Source organism: Heterocephalus glaber, unplaced genomic scaffold, assembly GCF_053883595.1.
Source record: "Heterocephalus glaber isolate CG9 unplaced genomic scaffold, H.glaber_assembly_v1.0 deba00001531, whole genome shotgun sequence".
NCBI lineage: Eukaryota > Metazoa > Chordata > Mammalia > Rodentia > Bathyergidae > Heterocephalus > Heterocephalus glaber.
In genome coordinates, this window is record NW_028258329.1 from 23,126,409 (window position 1) to 23,141,445 (window position 15,037).

The following is a 15,037-nucleotide window of genomic DNA, read 5'->3' on the forward strand; positions in this document are numbered from 1 at the left end:
AATTCACAGCTAGTTTGGTTATGAGCGAAAAAAGCCAAGACGCAAAGCCAACTCCCTGGGGAAGAGCAAGCGAGTTTTGCAGTGGGCCCAAGGCTCAGTGTAGACAGCGCTCTTCTCAAAACCAGCTTAAACAACTCGGGCGGTCAGTCCAGACAGGGCGGTATGGATACAGGAGGAAAGCAGGCAGCACCTGCAGCATGTTTTCGAGTTCATCAGCAACAAGGCTGGGAGGCTTGGGTGGTGGGGAGGAACATCAAGGCCCTTCCATGAGTAATGGGCGCACATTCTGCTAGGAGCGATGGGAGGACTTGTGCCTTCCTTGTAACACTGCCACGCTTCCTGACATGCATTACACAAAACAAACCAAAGAGGGAGAAAAGAGCCTCGGGGTTGGGTCCACCTTATCCTTTGTGTCCTGAACATTTATAAATAACATCAATGGCACCTATGGCCCAGGTCCCCTCAGCAAGGAGGGCCCTACAGACCCAGCCCATGGGCTGTCAGGCGGCCAGGGAGTAATGCACTCTTAGGGACTCAAAACCAACTCTGTGTCCGGAGCCCAGAGCAGGGCCACCCATGTCTCTCACGTTTCTCTTTATTTTACATGGTAGAAAAAGAAGACTCATCTTGGCTGAGAGACATTTATAGCTAAGTGGATGCACACTGAGGCCATACTCTTAAGTGAAATTAATAGGATACACATGTGTAAATACCAAATAGTTTTTCTGGCATGAGCGTAAGGATCAAAATGTATAATTGATAATGTGAAATAGGAAGAAAAGGTCTAAAGGAGTAGGGGAAGTGGGAGGGGTAGGGGAAAGGAAAGAAGGGAAAAGAAAAAATATGAGAAAAGGAAAAAAATGGAAACAAAGTCTCTGTAAATAGGGAAGGGTGGAGGGGGTGAAGGGAGGGCAGGGAATGGGGAAAAAATAAGAACCAAGATGCATCATGTAAAGGTACAATTCCCAATGATGAATGTAACTGTATTTTATACCTACAATTTACCAATAAACTTAATGGATAAAGAAAGAGGACTCATCTTTTAGTTTTTCCTAAACTCGAAATCCAGGTCTATCTTTTCAAAAGGATTCATAACAGTGGTAGTCATTGTTTAACTAAAAAGCAAAGACAATTAAGAACTCATTACTTAACCTGTGGTCATTTAGGCTGGGACACAGCAGGGTTGCTAAGAGCTGGCTGCCACTGGGCCAACCACTGGCACGGGATGAGGGATGACCAGGGGGACCCCACTTCGGGCAATGACTCTCCCGGTGACAAAAGACACCAACTCTGTGAGATCCGGTGATGTGAGCAATGGGTACTGACTTCTTTAAGGAAAGTGAAACAAACTTACCTTGAAAATTTACTGGGCCCTTCACCATCTTCATCATCGAAGTCCATTCTGCAAAGTCAAGGTCACAAGTGAGCAGTGGTTCTGGGCAGACAGAACATGGGAATCAGGAGAGCTCTGTTCCGTCCACCAGCTTCCATCATGCTCAACTCTTGGGCAGTGCTAAAGGCAGTAACTCACTCTACAGTCACCACTCAGCTTCGAGACAGGAAAGGTCCTCAGTGTGAGTGCGAGTAACTGCATGGTTGTGTATACTTAGCTATCCACCACCTTGTCCCCAGAACCCTACACAGGCCACCCATAGATTGCTAAGGCTGTGTGTTGGAGACGTGAGAGCTCTTTCTCCTACCGTCTTTGGGGAAACCTGCCTGCTCCACGTCATTTATTCTACATTGACACTTTCTTTCTTACCTCTTATTTTTACGTACCTTAACAGACTAAACAAGCTTAAGGGATTTTGAAAACCAGAAGTTTTAAGGGTGATGAAGAGATAGCAAGGAACAGCAAATATTCTACTGGTCGTGCTTGTGCTGGGGGAAACTTGGCAGGTCTTGAGTCTCAATGAAAAGGACATTTAAGGTCATCGTCCTATAAAGTCCAGGAGCAAAGTAATAGGGGAACATGGCTGTCCCCTGCGTCATTCAAGTTGGTTGTCTGCTTGTTAAAGCTCACCAAATGATTACTCAGCTTTCCACTTTACTGGGCCTTTCTATATAAACGTTAAACACGGTCTTGATGGAAACTTAATTAACAACCCAAACTCTGCCTCTCAAAAGCACTAAGCCTCTTTAATATCATCTAATAGTACCACTGAAGGTGTCAGGGTAGAGAGGGGACTTCATTGGCATCAAATGACCCCAGAGTCTTTGGGGGAAGAAAATGAGAAAAGGACAGTTGCTTTGGTTCTCCTGGATAACCAGGGTGTGGGAATTCCTGATGGACGACGATGTGGGGACCAATCCCAAGGGATCCAAGTTGGAAGGACTCTGCCCTGCCTGACTGAGAAACTCTGGGTCTGAGCAGCTCATCCTAAAAACAGAGAACTCACAACTACACACAGCTCTGGTGTCTGGTCAGCACATGCTCTAGACATAAGGGCAGGACTTTAGTGGCTAAAAGTGACTTGAAGAAGGCACCAGCCTCCAGGCCACTGGAAATGGCCAGGTGGCAGAGGAAGAGCCCTCTCCTTTGTGCGTAAGCACCCCCAGGAGGCCCCTGATGAGACAAACCATATGCACCAGGCTTTGGGGTAACCTGGAGGACCTCAGGACTGGGACCAGCTAAGGCAAAGGAATATTTTCCTTTATAAACAGTATCTTTCGCTTGTCTGTGTCTTGTTAAATGTGCAGTGCAGCCAGAGTTCTAATCTGGGCATGAGTTTGTTCAGCACCACCGGATGGAACCCTGTCAACTTGGGCCCATAGTTCTGAGACAAGGGTGTGGTCCTAACTGCTAAGAATAACAACGAAAGGAGTCAGATAGTTGGAAAAGATGGCTGTAATGATGACAGAAATACCTCTGCACAAAAGGAAGGGGAGGTGGGCAGGAAAGGGAGAGGGAAGGGGAAGAACAGGCAAAGACCATTTCCCAGCACCAGACATGCATCCCACTTTGAAACTTGGAAAACAGGCTCTAGATGCTGGCCGCAGAATTTTCTGTGTTGCGGACAAGTGGGAGCTGAGTGCATAAATTTTAAAATGAAGCAAATCCATAAATATTTTGCATAATTACCAAGCCCTCACCTGGCCTTCCTGGAAATTACATCTGGGAGTTAACCACCAAAAACACTGTAACCAAATTCATGGGCGTTCTGCAGCACCAGAGTCACACTGCCACCCAGTGTTCACAGTGAGGAAGAGCAGTAACGCTGCCCACATCAATAACATGTCAGTGTTAAAAAGCAGCACTGCAAAAATTTCGAAGAGCTCATGCAAGTATTTATCAAAACCTCTGATAGGCATGAGATACGTGGTTATCTTTAAAATTCCTTTCAGCTCAGGTTGACAGTGAATGTGATCATCAGGCTCCTGTAATCCTCCCTTGTTGGCTTGCACATCCTTGGGATGTTTAGGGTGACCAATTGTCCCCATTTTCCAGGGACTGAAGTGATCCTGGGACTCAAGACTTCAATGCTAAAACTGAGAGACTCTTGTAAACCAGGACACCTGGTCACCTCGTTTTAGCAGAGACCTATGGGAAAATGTGCTGTGTGCCGGGGTCTCAGCTTGGCCAGGTCAGGATAGACCCAGGAAGTCTGAAGTCCACCGAGAACCTGAGAACCAGGATTTGTCTATGTAAAATTAGGAGCTCTGATCTGTGCCACCCCTGTGTCTGTACGTAACTCTAGTGTGCAGCATCAGATTTAGTACATGGAAAAAGCGCAACATGGGAACCAAGTTAGGAGATAAATCAGGACCCATGTGATTGTCAAATCATCAGGATAGCTCACCCCACCCCAAAACAGTCTCACCGGATTATCTGCAACACAGCCAAAAAATGTAGCCAAGGTTCGGAGACACACACCTGTAATCCCAGCATTCAAGAAGTCAAGACAGGAAGACTGCAACTTTGAGCCGAGCTTGGGCAATTTAGTGACTTAATGAGACCTTTTCTAAAAAGAAAAAATAAATGGTCCAAGGATATAGAGCTCAGTGTGAAGGCCCTGAGTTCAATCCCTAGTAACAGAGGTTGCAGAGGGGTGAGATGTTACAAGTCCAAGGACACAAAGTATCTCTCAGAGCAACACTTGCAACGACACCACCTGTGGGTCTCTGTCACCTGCCCAACTCTATTTTAAATATGCCTACAATAAGCTATGCTTATTTCTTCTGCTATAAAAAGCCTAAGTAAATCAACCTTTGTTTTACATCTTGTATGTGTCTCTACTGTACTGAAACATCTGGATAATAAAGAAGAAATGAAAATATGACTCCCACCCCTACTGTATTCACATTAAAGAACCCAGGGCAGTGAGCAGGTGACATAAGAGCATTTACTAGGTGAGCAGGACCCCCCAACCTCACTGTCCTGTCACAGCACTGCTGGGGCTCACCACAGACAGGACAGGCATTTCTGAGCATGCTGCCAGTTATAGCTGGGGGATGCCAATCTCCTACCAGCAGTTGTGAAATAATAACAGTGCCCCATCAAAGGGAAGTCATCAGGCCAGGTCACCTCAGGCTCTAAAGAGAAAAGGTAAAAGGCCGTGCCTGTCAGATGGGTCCAGCCACCATGGCCCGAATCCCCTGCCAAAAAAACCACATGACCAGGGTGTGGAAAACGCTCTCCCTCTGAGCCTGGACCCCCAGTCTGGGTATAAATGCCAGCCTAGTGACATCTGCTTACATAAATCCACTTGCAGCCATAGGTGTCAGAGGGGACGTGGTCTCTGGGCACACAGAGTCTGTCCTTCAGCAAGGACATCTGAGACCAGAATAGGGCTCCAGGGCTACAGAACAAACTGGTACATCCCTGTCCTCAGCCAAACCCTCCAACCCCAACAGGGGTCACCAACACTACTGCTTCCCCTAACCCTAGAGGCATGGAGCTTGTGGCCTGTGGACCACCCCTCACTGGGATCAGGGAGGCAACAAGAGAGTGCATCTCAGTGACTTGCTGCAGCCCATTTCTCCTCACAAGGAATCATGGTGGGACAAATCTGAGCCCTCGGAATCCCACCTGTGTTGCAGCTGCCAGGAGAGGCCCGGCTCACTGGGACAGTTACAGGGGAGGCCAGGAGGGCACAGAAAGGATCTCGGTTCTGGGCCAAGTGCAGCCAGGGGGATTCAAAGTCCTTGAGAGTCAGTTCTACCTGGCTTTGAAACGCTACAGCAGGATGGGTGATTGTCCTGAAAACTTGAGCCATCTCTCTGCCAGCCAACCAGGCCAGAGAGCAGAGCCCCAGCAAGGAGGTTGGCAGGAGGGGAGGTCATTGTCTATGGTACTTCTTTCTCCCTGCATCTCCCCAAGTGTACCCCACAATCTTGGGAGAGAAGAAGAGACTGGGGTCCACCATGCCAATGAGAGGGACAGCAGGTGGTGCCAGCTCTGCTGCAGGGTTATCTTTTTGATGACTATGGCCCCCACTTGGGTCTCTTGTGCCCTGAGCTAGGTGTTTAGGAAGTAGCTGAGATTATTACCAATAGGCTCCACCAGAGCAATGGTGAACTTGATAGAAGAATTCCAGCAAAACATATAAAAATGTCAGATGCAAGAATTACTATGGAAATAGCTCTGTAAAAACAGCTGTTCCCATGCTTAGACATGGGATGAATCCCTAAATCACACAGGCTTAGCAAATAGAGCCTTGGTTAACTTGCTCCTTCATCTGCCTGGGTGAGGGTGGGACCCAAACTGGGAGGATAGGCCCCCAGGGGTCAAGGTCAAAGGCACCATGCTGGCTCTCCCCATTGGGTGCTATGACAGCAGGTGTTCCCATTCCACTCCAACTCTCACTTTTGAAGTTTTGCCTCCTTGCTCCAGCAGCCTGGAATGCTGAGCTCTGCCTCAGGGTCTCTCTGCCAGATCTTGTGCACAGACCAACTCACAGGAGAAGGGGCAGTTTCCCCTGACTGCAAGTCAGAGTACATAACGCTTATAATAATTATATGTGGACACCACACACACACATTCTTGTAAGATCCCAGACTCTGCTGAGCTTTAATGCTCAGCAAGTATAGCAGGTTAAAATGGGAAATATGCTTTGCAGTGAGCCCCAGTGGCAAGCTACAGCTTTTATTACCCCTGAGCTGAGGTGCTCCGCCTGGGCGCCAGCATGACCCACATCAGTTCCACTGGCCCTACCATGGGGGAAGTGACAACATAGGCAGAGGACAGCTGCATCGGCAGCAGAGCCAGTGTGCTGGGTCGAGGCACACTGGCAGGACCACTGCACTCAGTTCTGCAGCCCTTCCAACCCTCTCAATGTCTATGAAATCTCAGAGCCTCCTTCAAAGATGACACTACACACATCAGTTGTTTATTACCTAAAATCCGATGCTGGGCAGCTTTTGCATCCTCCCTCCCTCCATCCTACGTGCTGATGCTTACCTTTCCCCTGCCTCTGTCCCCTTTAAGAATCACGCTTGTTTAAGATTCTCTCAAGCTGAAAATGCTGGACCACTAAAAAGTAGGCCCGGGGTATAGTTGGGTGGTAAAGCACCTTCCCCATGCCCTGGGCCCTGCGTGCACCCCAGGGCTCGGCTGTGAGAAGAGTGTTCTACTCTACTTGGACAGCTGCAGTCACAGGAGCCCTTTGTTATCAGAAATTGCATTAAAAGGGCAGTTATTCAACTGCACAAGAAACTGTGTTTATCAAATATGTCATTAAAAATAAAATGGACTCAGTAGGGAACCGGGCTAGGGGTATATTGAGTCTGAAAATGCCAGTTCTGCTTTTCCTGCAGGATTTTAGCTGTTCATTTTGGTTTTAATTCTCTGTATAGAGACAGATGTTATCTAGTAGAGGCAGCATCCGGTTCCAACTGCCCGAGTGGCAGTCTGCCTGGCCTCATCAGAACCAGTACACACTACACCACTTGTCAGCAGCCACGGGAGCTGAGCAGCATCCTGCAACAAACAGCCTGGCCTTGAGGTGCTTCAGCCCATTCTATAAAAAGTCAGGCACCTTCCAGAAGAAAGGAGGCCCTGGGTGGAGCCTTTCCAGCCCAGTGCTGGAACTCAGCTGCACAGCGGGCCTGAGTGCCCAGGGCCAGAGGTAAGTCCCTCCCCTCAGAGAGACGCCCAGAGAGCACATTCTCACCACAGAGACAAGCAAACCGAAGTCCCAGCAAGGTGCCAAGGCCCCAACACTTAGAAGAAAATCATGTGCCTATTTAGAAATCTTGCAAAATCTAAACAAGATGGAAACTGCTGAGTCTTTCTTCTGCAAGAGAGGGAAAAACAATATTTTCCTAACAGGTCAAGGACATTGCACAACATTGACTAAGTCCAGTTCCTGGAAGTGGAGGCTGCTTACCCAGAACGCCGTTTTCCTCCTCGGGCAGGCATGGGCCCGGCCATCCTCACCTGTCCAGAGGCCGCCATGGGGGCAACAGGCAACGTCACTGATCCAGGTATGTCAGAAGCCATTTCTGGAAGTCAGCAAAGATAAGAGCTTTTATCAGTGCCAGAAAAACCCAGTAACAAGCAAGAAAGCTGCCCTGGGGTCCTGGTAGCACTCCTTGGAGGGGAGCGCAAGGCCAGGGTACTGCAGCTGCTCAGCTATCACCCAGTACAGGGCTCAGGTGGACCCTTCTTCCTTCTCTGGGCACTGCTTTTCTCCTCCAAAAGGACATTTCCAGGCAGAACTCCCGAACTTAATGCTCGAATCAGCCATTAGAAAGAACTAGTGTAGGGCTGGGGATTTAGCTCAGTGGCACCATGCCTGCCTTGCAAGCACAAGGACCTGAGTTCGATCCCCAGTACCAAGAAAGAGAGAAAGAAAGAAAGAAAGAAAGAAAGAAAGAAAGAAAGAAAGAAAGAAAGAAAGAAAGAAAGAAAGAGAAAAGAAAAGAAAGGAAATGAAGGAAGAAGGAAGAACTAGTGCAGCATGGCAGCTCTCCCCAAGGACTTCTGCCTCAGGGTCACCTGGAAGCAGGTAAGATGGTTAGGAACCCAGGGGAGCTGCCACTGGTGCCAACCACTGGTGCAGCCTCCCCAGGTGTCACAGCCCTGCAGTAGCACTGCTGATGCTCTGCCCTGCCCCGACACTGCTCAAGGAAAAAGCTGGCCCCCACACAGAACTCAGGACTCAGAAGCCCTGCCTGGCTCCCCGTGCATGACAACGACAGTGAGGTCTGGGGTTCTGAAAGCATCAGGCCAGGCAGCACGGTGAGCCAGGGACCAAGAGGGACCCAGGCCCCTGGCTCTCCCTCACCAGGATGACAAATACTAGAGAGGAAGAAGGTGGTTCAGATGAGGGCACATTTCCTGTGCATCCTGGGCAACAAGGAAGCTCCCTGAGGCCATGTAAAGCATCCTGGTTTCAAAGAAACCACCCTATTAAAGACAACATGGCGCTGCAAGCCCAGGATGCCGGCGGTGCAGCATGATGTGCGGCTCCTGCCCTTTCCTCCCAGCAGAGCCAGAGTCATGGGACACAGCTGTCCACAGTGAGGTCCAAAGATACCACGTCTAATAAACACATCAAAGGTCAGCTTGAACTCTTCCACTCACAACTCCTGGAAGAGTTTTCCAACACTAATAAACAAAACCCTAACTCGGCCTCTCTGCAATGTTCACAAAGCTTTGCAAACGTTACCATTTTGTTTTTAAGCACTCCACACAATGAGAAATGCTCAAGGAGAAAGTTCCCTTTTGACAGCCATTCTCTCCCCTTAGCCAAGCACTGTGCTGAGCTCATAACAGCCAGAGAGTAGGAATGGTGACCCGACAGCCTCACCATTTGCACGCTTCTGATAAGCATTTATCTATTTTTTTTAAATGGAGGCTAAAACATATAAAGTTCCAAAGATGAAGGGCACAATCACTGCTAGAACAAACAGGAGTGGAAATGAAAGTCACCACTTCCTAAAGGAAACAGCAGTCTCTTAGGGTCCTCCGGGAAAAAGGGTTCCATGGGGCCAAACCCTGGAGTCAGGAAAAAGCTGTTCTCGTAGCCTCTTTCTTGGAGAGACCAACCTGGCTTTAAACTGAGAGTGTAAATAAGGATTAAAAGGATTAATAACTAATAATTGATACTTTGAAACAGGAAAAGGTCCAAAGGGGTAGGGGTGGTGGGAGGAGAGGGGAAAAGGAAAAAATGGAAAGGAAAAATCATGAGAAAAGAAAAAAAAAATGGAAACGAAGTATGTAAATAGGGAAGGGTGGAGGGGTGAAGGGCACACAGGTAATGAGGAAAAAATAAGAACCAAGATACATCACGTACAGACACAAGCACCCAATGACAAATGGAAATGTATTGTATACCTAACATGTACCAATAAAAGAATTTGAGCAAAAAAAAATGAACCAAGAAGTCTTCTATAAAGAAGTTTAATTCTGATTGACTCAGTGCATCAAAAATGTCTCTAACTGTGGAAACTTAAAATTTATTACCTGCTGAGCTAAAGCTCCACACAACATTAGTTTCAGTATTTTTTTTTTGTTTTTTGGGGTTTTTTTGAGGCAGGGTCTCACAATGTAGTTCAGGCTGGCTCTGAACTCACTGTGTAGCCAGGTTGACCTGAAATTCATAGCGTTTCTGCCTCAGCCTCTCAATTGCTGGGAGGATAGGCATGCGACACCAAGTTTTAAGCCAACTACTTCACCTTCACCTCTGAGTCAAGAAAATTTCAGACTAGAATTGATCTTGGCCATCATCTGTACACCTGGAAATGTTCATCCTTCTCTGTCCCAATTATGCTCTAGCTCAGAGGTGGAAGGCAATGTGCAATGTGTACTGAATTTTATTTTTGGGAAACAAAAATGCCAATTGTTTTTTATACAAGCTGCAGAAGGTAAAGCTTCCCAATACCTCTGCTGGCACTGCAAGGGAGGGGTGATATTGAGGATCCAATCCTTTCCTCAGACATGCAGGGCTCAGGAGAAGAGGGGTTAGGTGACCACAACTGGCAGGGGGACAGGCCCATCCTGAGGTTATCTCCACATCTCTCTGGCTGCTCTCTCTGTGTAAGCTGCCTGCTTGGCCAAAGAGCAGCCCATAGCCAGCCTCTTCTGACCCATCCCACTGTGCAGACCCCAGTGGCTTCCCAGCCAGGGACAAAGACCATGTGCAAGCTGACAGATGGACACAGGAGTGCCTATCTTGGAGAGCTTTTACATTGCCTGTGACATAATGAGCTCAGAGAGAAGCACAGTGTTTGCATGTGATCTCATGTGCCATGAAGCCAGGGCTCTGGGATCCAGGAAGGGGAACAAATGAGCTTAATGCACAGACGATACCAGCTAATCTGAAAACGAAAGGCTTAGCGCACCCGACCAGAGGGACAAAATGGGCACTATCAGAGGGATGGCAGGTCCCCATGTCCACACCATCACACAGTACTTCCTGAGGTTTGGCTCGCTCAGGTTTTGTTGCTTCTTTCATAAACTACAAGTTACGACTTGTGTTCAGATGTCCCTCAAAAACCTCATGGCTTTTCAGAGGTGGCTGAATCTAGTATGTGACCAATTCAAGGTTGGGCTAGGCCTGAGAGCACTAGGATTAAGGGCATGAGTGCTGCCTGACCTAAGTAGTCTGAATAGGATAAAAAGGGGCAGAAAGAGGCTGTTAAGGTATCTTGTTGCTTTGCTACTGTCTGTCCACTATAAACTGTTGCAGCTCTGCCAGCCTGCGTTGGAGCCAGCCAACTATGGAGTGAAACCTCTATGAACTGTAAGCTAAATAAACCTTTTCCCCTTTAACTTTAGATGTAGGGTATTTTGTCTCAGCAACAAGCAAAGTAACTAACACACTACATTTGTGGTGTTCTGCTCACTCCTCTACTGAGATCCAGAGTAGCTTCCCTGCCTAACTGTATGATTCTTTCTTATACTAAATTAGAGCAATGTCATATTTTCTGAAAATATTTCCAACCTGTTGGTTGTTTTTCATGTTGAAAGATTTTGTTTTGTTTTGTGGTCCTGGAGACATAAGCCAGGGTCTCATGCATGCCAGGCAAATGTTCTACCACTGAGCTATGTCTCCAACCTTCAGGCGGATTTTTTTTAATACTAGAGAAAGTTTTAAGAAGACAAGATCAATTGTCCCAATTCCATTTATTCAGGAGTCTTTTTTCTCTATAAGTTTTTGATGCTCCCTCATTCCTAATATTTATGCATAAAAAGTGTCTGTTTCTAGACTATTTGTCAATTATCTTGTTAGCTATCCTTGCTCTCATATCATATTTTATAGCATGTTTAGTGATGAAAGTTTCTCTAATCTTCCCTCAGAATTCTTTGCACTTATTTCTGATACATTCTTCCATTTAAATTTTGATTTGGTTTAAGATATAAAGTTTAAGGGCCGGGGATTTAGCTCAGTGGTTCCGCCACCTGCCTTGAAAGCACAAGGTCTGGAGTTTGATCCCTGGTACCAAAAGAAAAAAAAAAGGACATAAAATTTAACACCATTGAAATTGTTTTTCTGGAACCTATGAATTAATTTTGAGGGGATGCTGAGATTTTACAACATTGTCAATTTCCAACCACCAAGTGACATATCCCAAAGGCTAGAAGGGAGTCCTGACTAAGTTATAGTTTTTTGTTTTCATCATGTAGGTTCCCAGAGTTTCTTGTTTGGCTTATTTTTAGGTACTTTGTGTCACTGGGCTGTGATGTCGCATTTGTATTATGGTTGGGATCTTTCTTCCTGGATATTTTCCTAGCTGAAAGGTAGCTACAAAGACTGATCAATTGATGTGACCAGCAGCTCACAGGTGTTGCCCTTCCCGTCCTCCCTGCTCTGTGAATTATCCTTTTGAAATATTCAGGTCTCATTAAAGAGTCTCTTGGGTCATTGTAAGTTTCCTGCCATTTCACCAAAAACATTTTCTTGAGGATGAATAAGAACTCCTTCGTCTGATCATCTAATATTTTATTTATGCTAATAATTTCATAAAGTCCTCCAGATTTTCTAAGTTCCCAAATGCTATCGACTACAATATAATAACATTATTTTTCCCCTTTCAATAGTTACAGGTTTAATTTCATTTTCGTGTCTTATTTCATCGTCTAGAATATTCCAAGCAATAGTCAGTAATAAAGGCCTGTGACGGGGTGGGGGGGTCACACCAGGGACTTTGCAGTCAAAGGTCTGACTGAAATCACAGCTTGAGCTCTTCCTGGCTACTGGAGTGACTCAGCCATCGGTAAATGTTCATGACAACTGCCTCACAGGGTTGTTTTAAAAATTAGCTTAACACAGAACCTGGAATAAAATAAACACTCAATTGACAGTAATTAGAAGTACAATTATGGCAAAGGTAAGTGGCCTGCATGGTCCTTGAGTTTCACTGGAAGGAGCTGCAGGTTTAAGACAGACATTCTTTGGGCTGCCAAGGAATCTGTTCTGTCTGCTTTTTAAAGTTTATATAAGCAATGGCTGTCCCATTTTACTGAATGCCATGTTGGTAACTACAATAGTTATTCTACATACTAAATAAATGAAAAGGAAGATGCATTATATGAGGCTGAGATTCACCTTAAAGGTTAAATATTTTCTCTAATGTTGGTTTTAAAATTCACACAAAAGTAAGACACACTTTCCCTCCTCCATTGTCCGTGCCCATGTGCCAGTGGGGCCCTCCCCTTCCCAACCCCACAGCTCCCCTCTGACTGATACACATATGCAGAGCCCGGGGGTTTCCACCCAGGGGAGGCAGCCAGAGGGAGGTCCCTGGCCAGGTCAGAGGCGACATCCTCAGAGGCAGGGCCTGGGACCAAGTGGAACAATGAAGCTGGAACCAACAAACAGTCAGCCTGCGGGATTGCTCCAGAGCAGAATTTCACACAGAAACAAAAAAGGGCAACCTGACCAGTGCACTGTATAGGAGGAAATCGCCACAGGCTGGGCACCTCAAATCCCCCCAGGGAGGACAGCTCAGGTCGCCACAGAGTGAGCACTGGCCACTGTCACACCAGGAAGCTGGGGTACAGGAAGATGCCCCGAGGGTTCAATCCCCAGTGCCTGTTGTGGGGGGGGGGGCGGTGAAACAGAATTACACTAAAGTAAAATTCAGTGGCAGGTGAATTTTCTACTATACTACGTACAAACATTAGGGATGTTATGAAAAACTGTGGCAGCTAAGGTGAAATTCAACCACAAATGCTATTAAGTTCATAGAGAACAGTAAAATTATTATAGTTAAAATTAAAAAAAAAAAGAAGACAGCTTTCTTTGGAGGACAGCTTGGCAGGACAAATCAAGACATACTAAAGGGTTCAGGCCCCACAGGAGGGTCCAAGGACGATATGGAGAGGGGGTGTGTGTGTGTGTGTGTGTTATGCACAGAAAAAAAGACAGGCTAGCAGGTAAAAGTACACTAATGTGTTAAACATAACTATTTCAAAAATTATGGGTGGTTTATTTTCTCCCAAAAGTTCTTTTTCTTTTTTGATTATCCTAGAGTTTTTTCCCAAAGGGTCATGTATTATTTTAATGTTAATTAGTGATGTGTTAATAGAACGATCACAAATAGTATAATAAATATTTCCAAGCTGTTTCACATAGAAGGCACAGTAGACAGCATATGTAGCTGGGTAGCCAAAAGTAATGAATGAGGAGCTAGAAGCAGAGGAAGGGGAAACACTTAGTAACAGGAGTGTCCAACATCAGAATGGACTGGCTTCACACAAGGATAAATTTTGGTCTACATCAAGATTCATGTGAGTGCTGCTACGGTTTGGTTACAAAATGTGTGTGGAAGGCTTGCTGTCCAAGGCACAGGGTCCAGAGAAGGGGCCTTGGGGAAGTGATTGGGCTGTGATTGCTCCAATCTCCCGAGACCAGGTTAATCCACTGCTAGTGCATAACCGAATAGCCTGTGGGGAGGCGGTGGAAACTAGGAAGTGGCCAAACAGGAGGAGTGGGTCACCCAGGACACACCCAAGAAGGGTGTAACTCATCCCTGGCCCCTCCTCCTCCACCACACATGACCGCTGCCGTGACGCCCTGCCTTACTCGGGGCCAAAGCACCAGAGCCAGCCATGGACTAACCTCTGAAACCTTGAGCCAAAACAGACCTCTCCTGCTTTATACTGTTTTTCTCAGGTATTCTGTCACAGCAAAAGAGAGGTGATTCATGACCCAGGAGCCACCTGAGTCCCAGGCACTTGCTACCCTCCTCACTGGGCTTTACATCCACCCACCCGTGAGGCAAATGTGACTCAGGCACTCCCCAGGGCCAGGTCACACCGTGGCTTGGCCGCACAGCAAGGATGGTACAGCAGCATCTCACAGAGGTCCCACCCACTGGAGGACCTCCATCCCTCATGATGCCTGGGCAAGGCTAGGTGGCCCAGCAGACCCCACTCCAGTAAAACAAGGGATCCCCTTAACACTGAGACTCCCTCACAGCCTGGATGGAAGCTGCACCATGCACAGGAAATGCTCCTGCTCAGCAATCTCTCCATCTAACTATGCATCATGGGCAAGCTACCGAACTTCAGGTGCTTCATCTATTATCAAGGGAAACACAGTTATTGTGGGATGGAAGATCATTTATTTGTGATGTTTGGGAAAAGTAATTTTCCCTCTCCCCTATTACTTTTCTCTTTAAAAAGCATGTCTTTCTAAACAGACATTGTGTGCATTTGTGTGCATGTGTGTGCATGCGTGTATGTGCATGCATGTGTGTGATGTTTACATAGCCCCTGTGCACATAATGGCCCTGTGCCTCAGTTTCCTATTTATAAAATGGGATAGTAGCAGTCCAGACATTCTGCAGTCATGAGGATGAAAGTGATCAAAGGATCGGTCTGATGCCCAGAAAAGCAGGCACATGTGTCTGTGGGGTGAAGAGGCGCACACACGCCTACTGTTACTTTCTTACCTTGATGAATGGAGTCGCTTCTGATTTTGTTTTTCTGGCTCTGCTTCATAGGGGTGCAGGAAGGTAGCACCCTTCCCGGACCTGGGGAATGCTGTGGCCGAGGGCCCAGAGCAGATGCTGCACCCCTGGGCTGCCTCTCTGCTGCTCTGGGGCTCAGCCAAACCACACAGGGGAGGCAGGTCACAGGCCAGGT

General features: G+C 46.9%; 1 protein-coding gene across 13 annotated transcripts in view; it reads right to left on the reverse strand.

Moving 5' to 3' along the window:
- Arnt2 (aryl hydrocarbon receptor nuclear translocator 2) overlaps positions 1–15,037 on the reverse strand; it is a 153,139-nt gene that overhangs the window by 97,638 nt on the left and 40,464 nt on the right. For 11 of the 13 annotated variants that reach the window (XM_087188464.1, XM_087188468.1, XM_087188472.1 and 8 more), the window contains 2 exons: positions 7,329–7,443; positions 1,355–1,402 (listed from right to left, as the gene is read on the reverse strand). In XM_087188464.1, the coding sequence (XP_087044590.1) occupies positions 1,355–1,402; positions 7,329–7,443 (163 nt within the window). Of the gene's footprint in view, positions 1–1,354; positions 1,403–7,328; positions 7,444–15,037 lie in introns of those variants that run through there. The other 2 variants (XM_087188469.1, XM_087188471.1) reach the window with 1 other exon arrangement.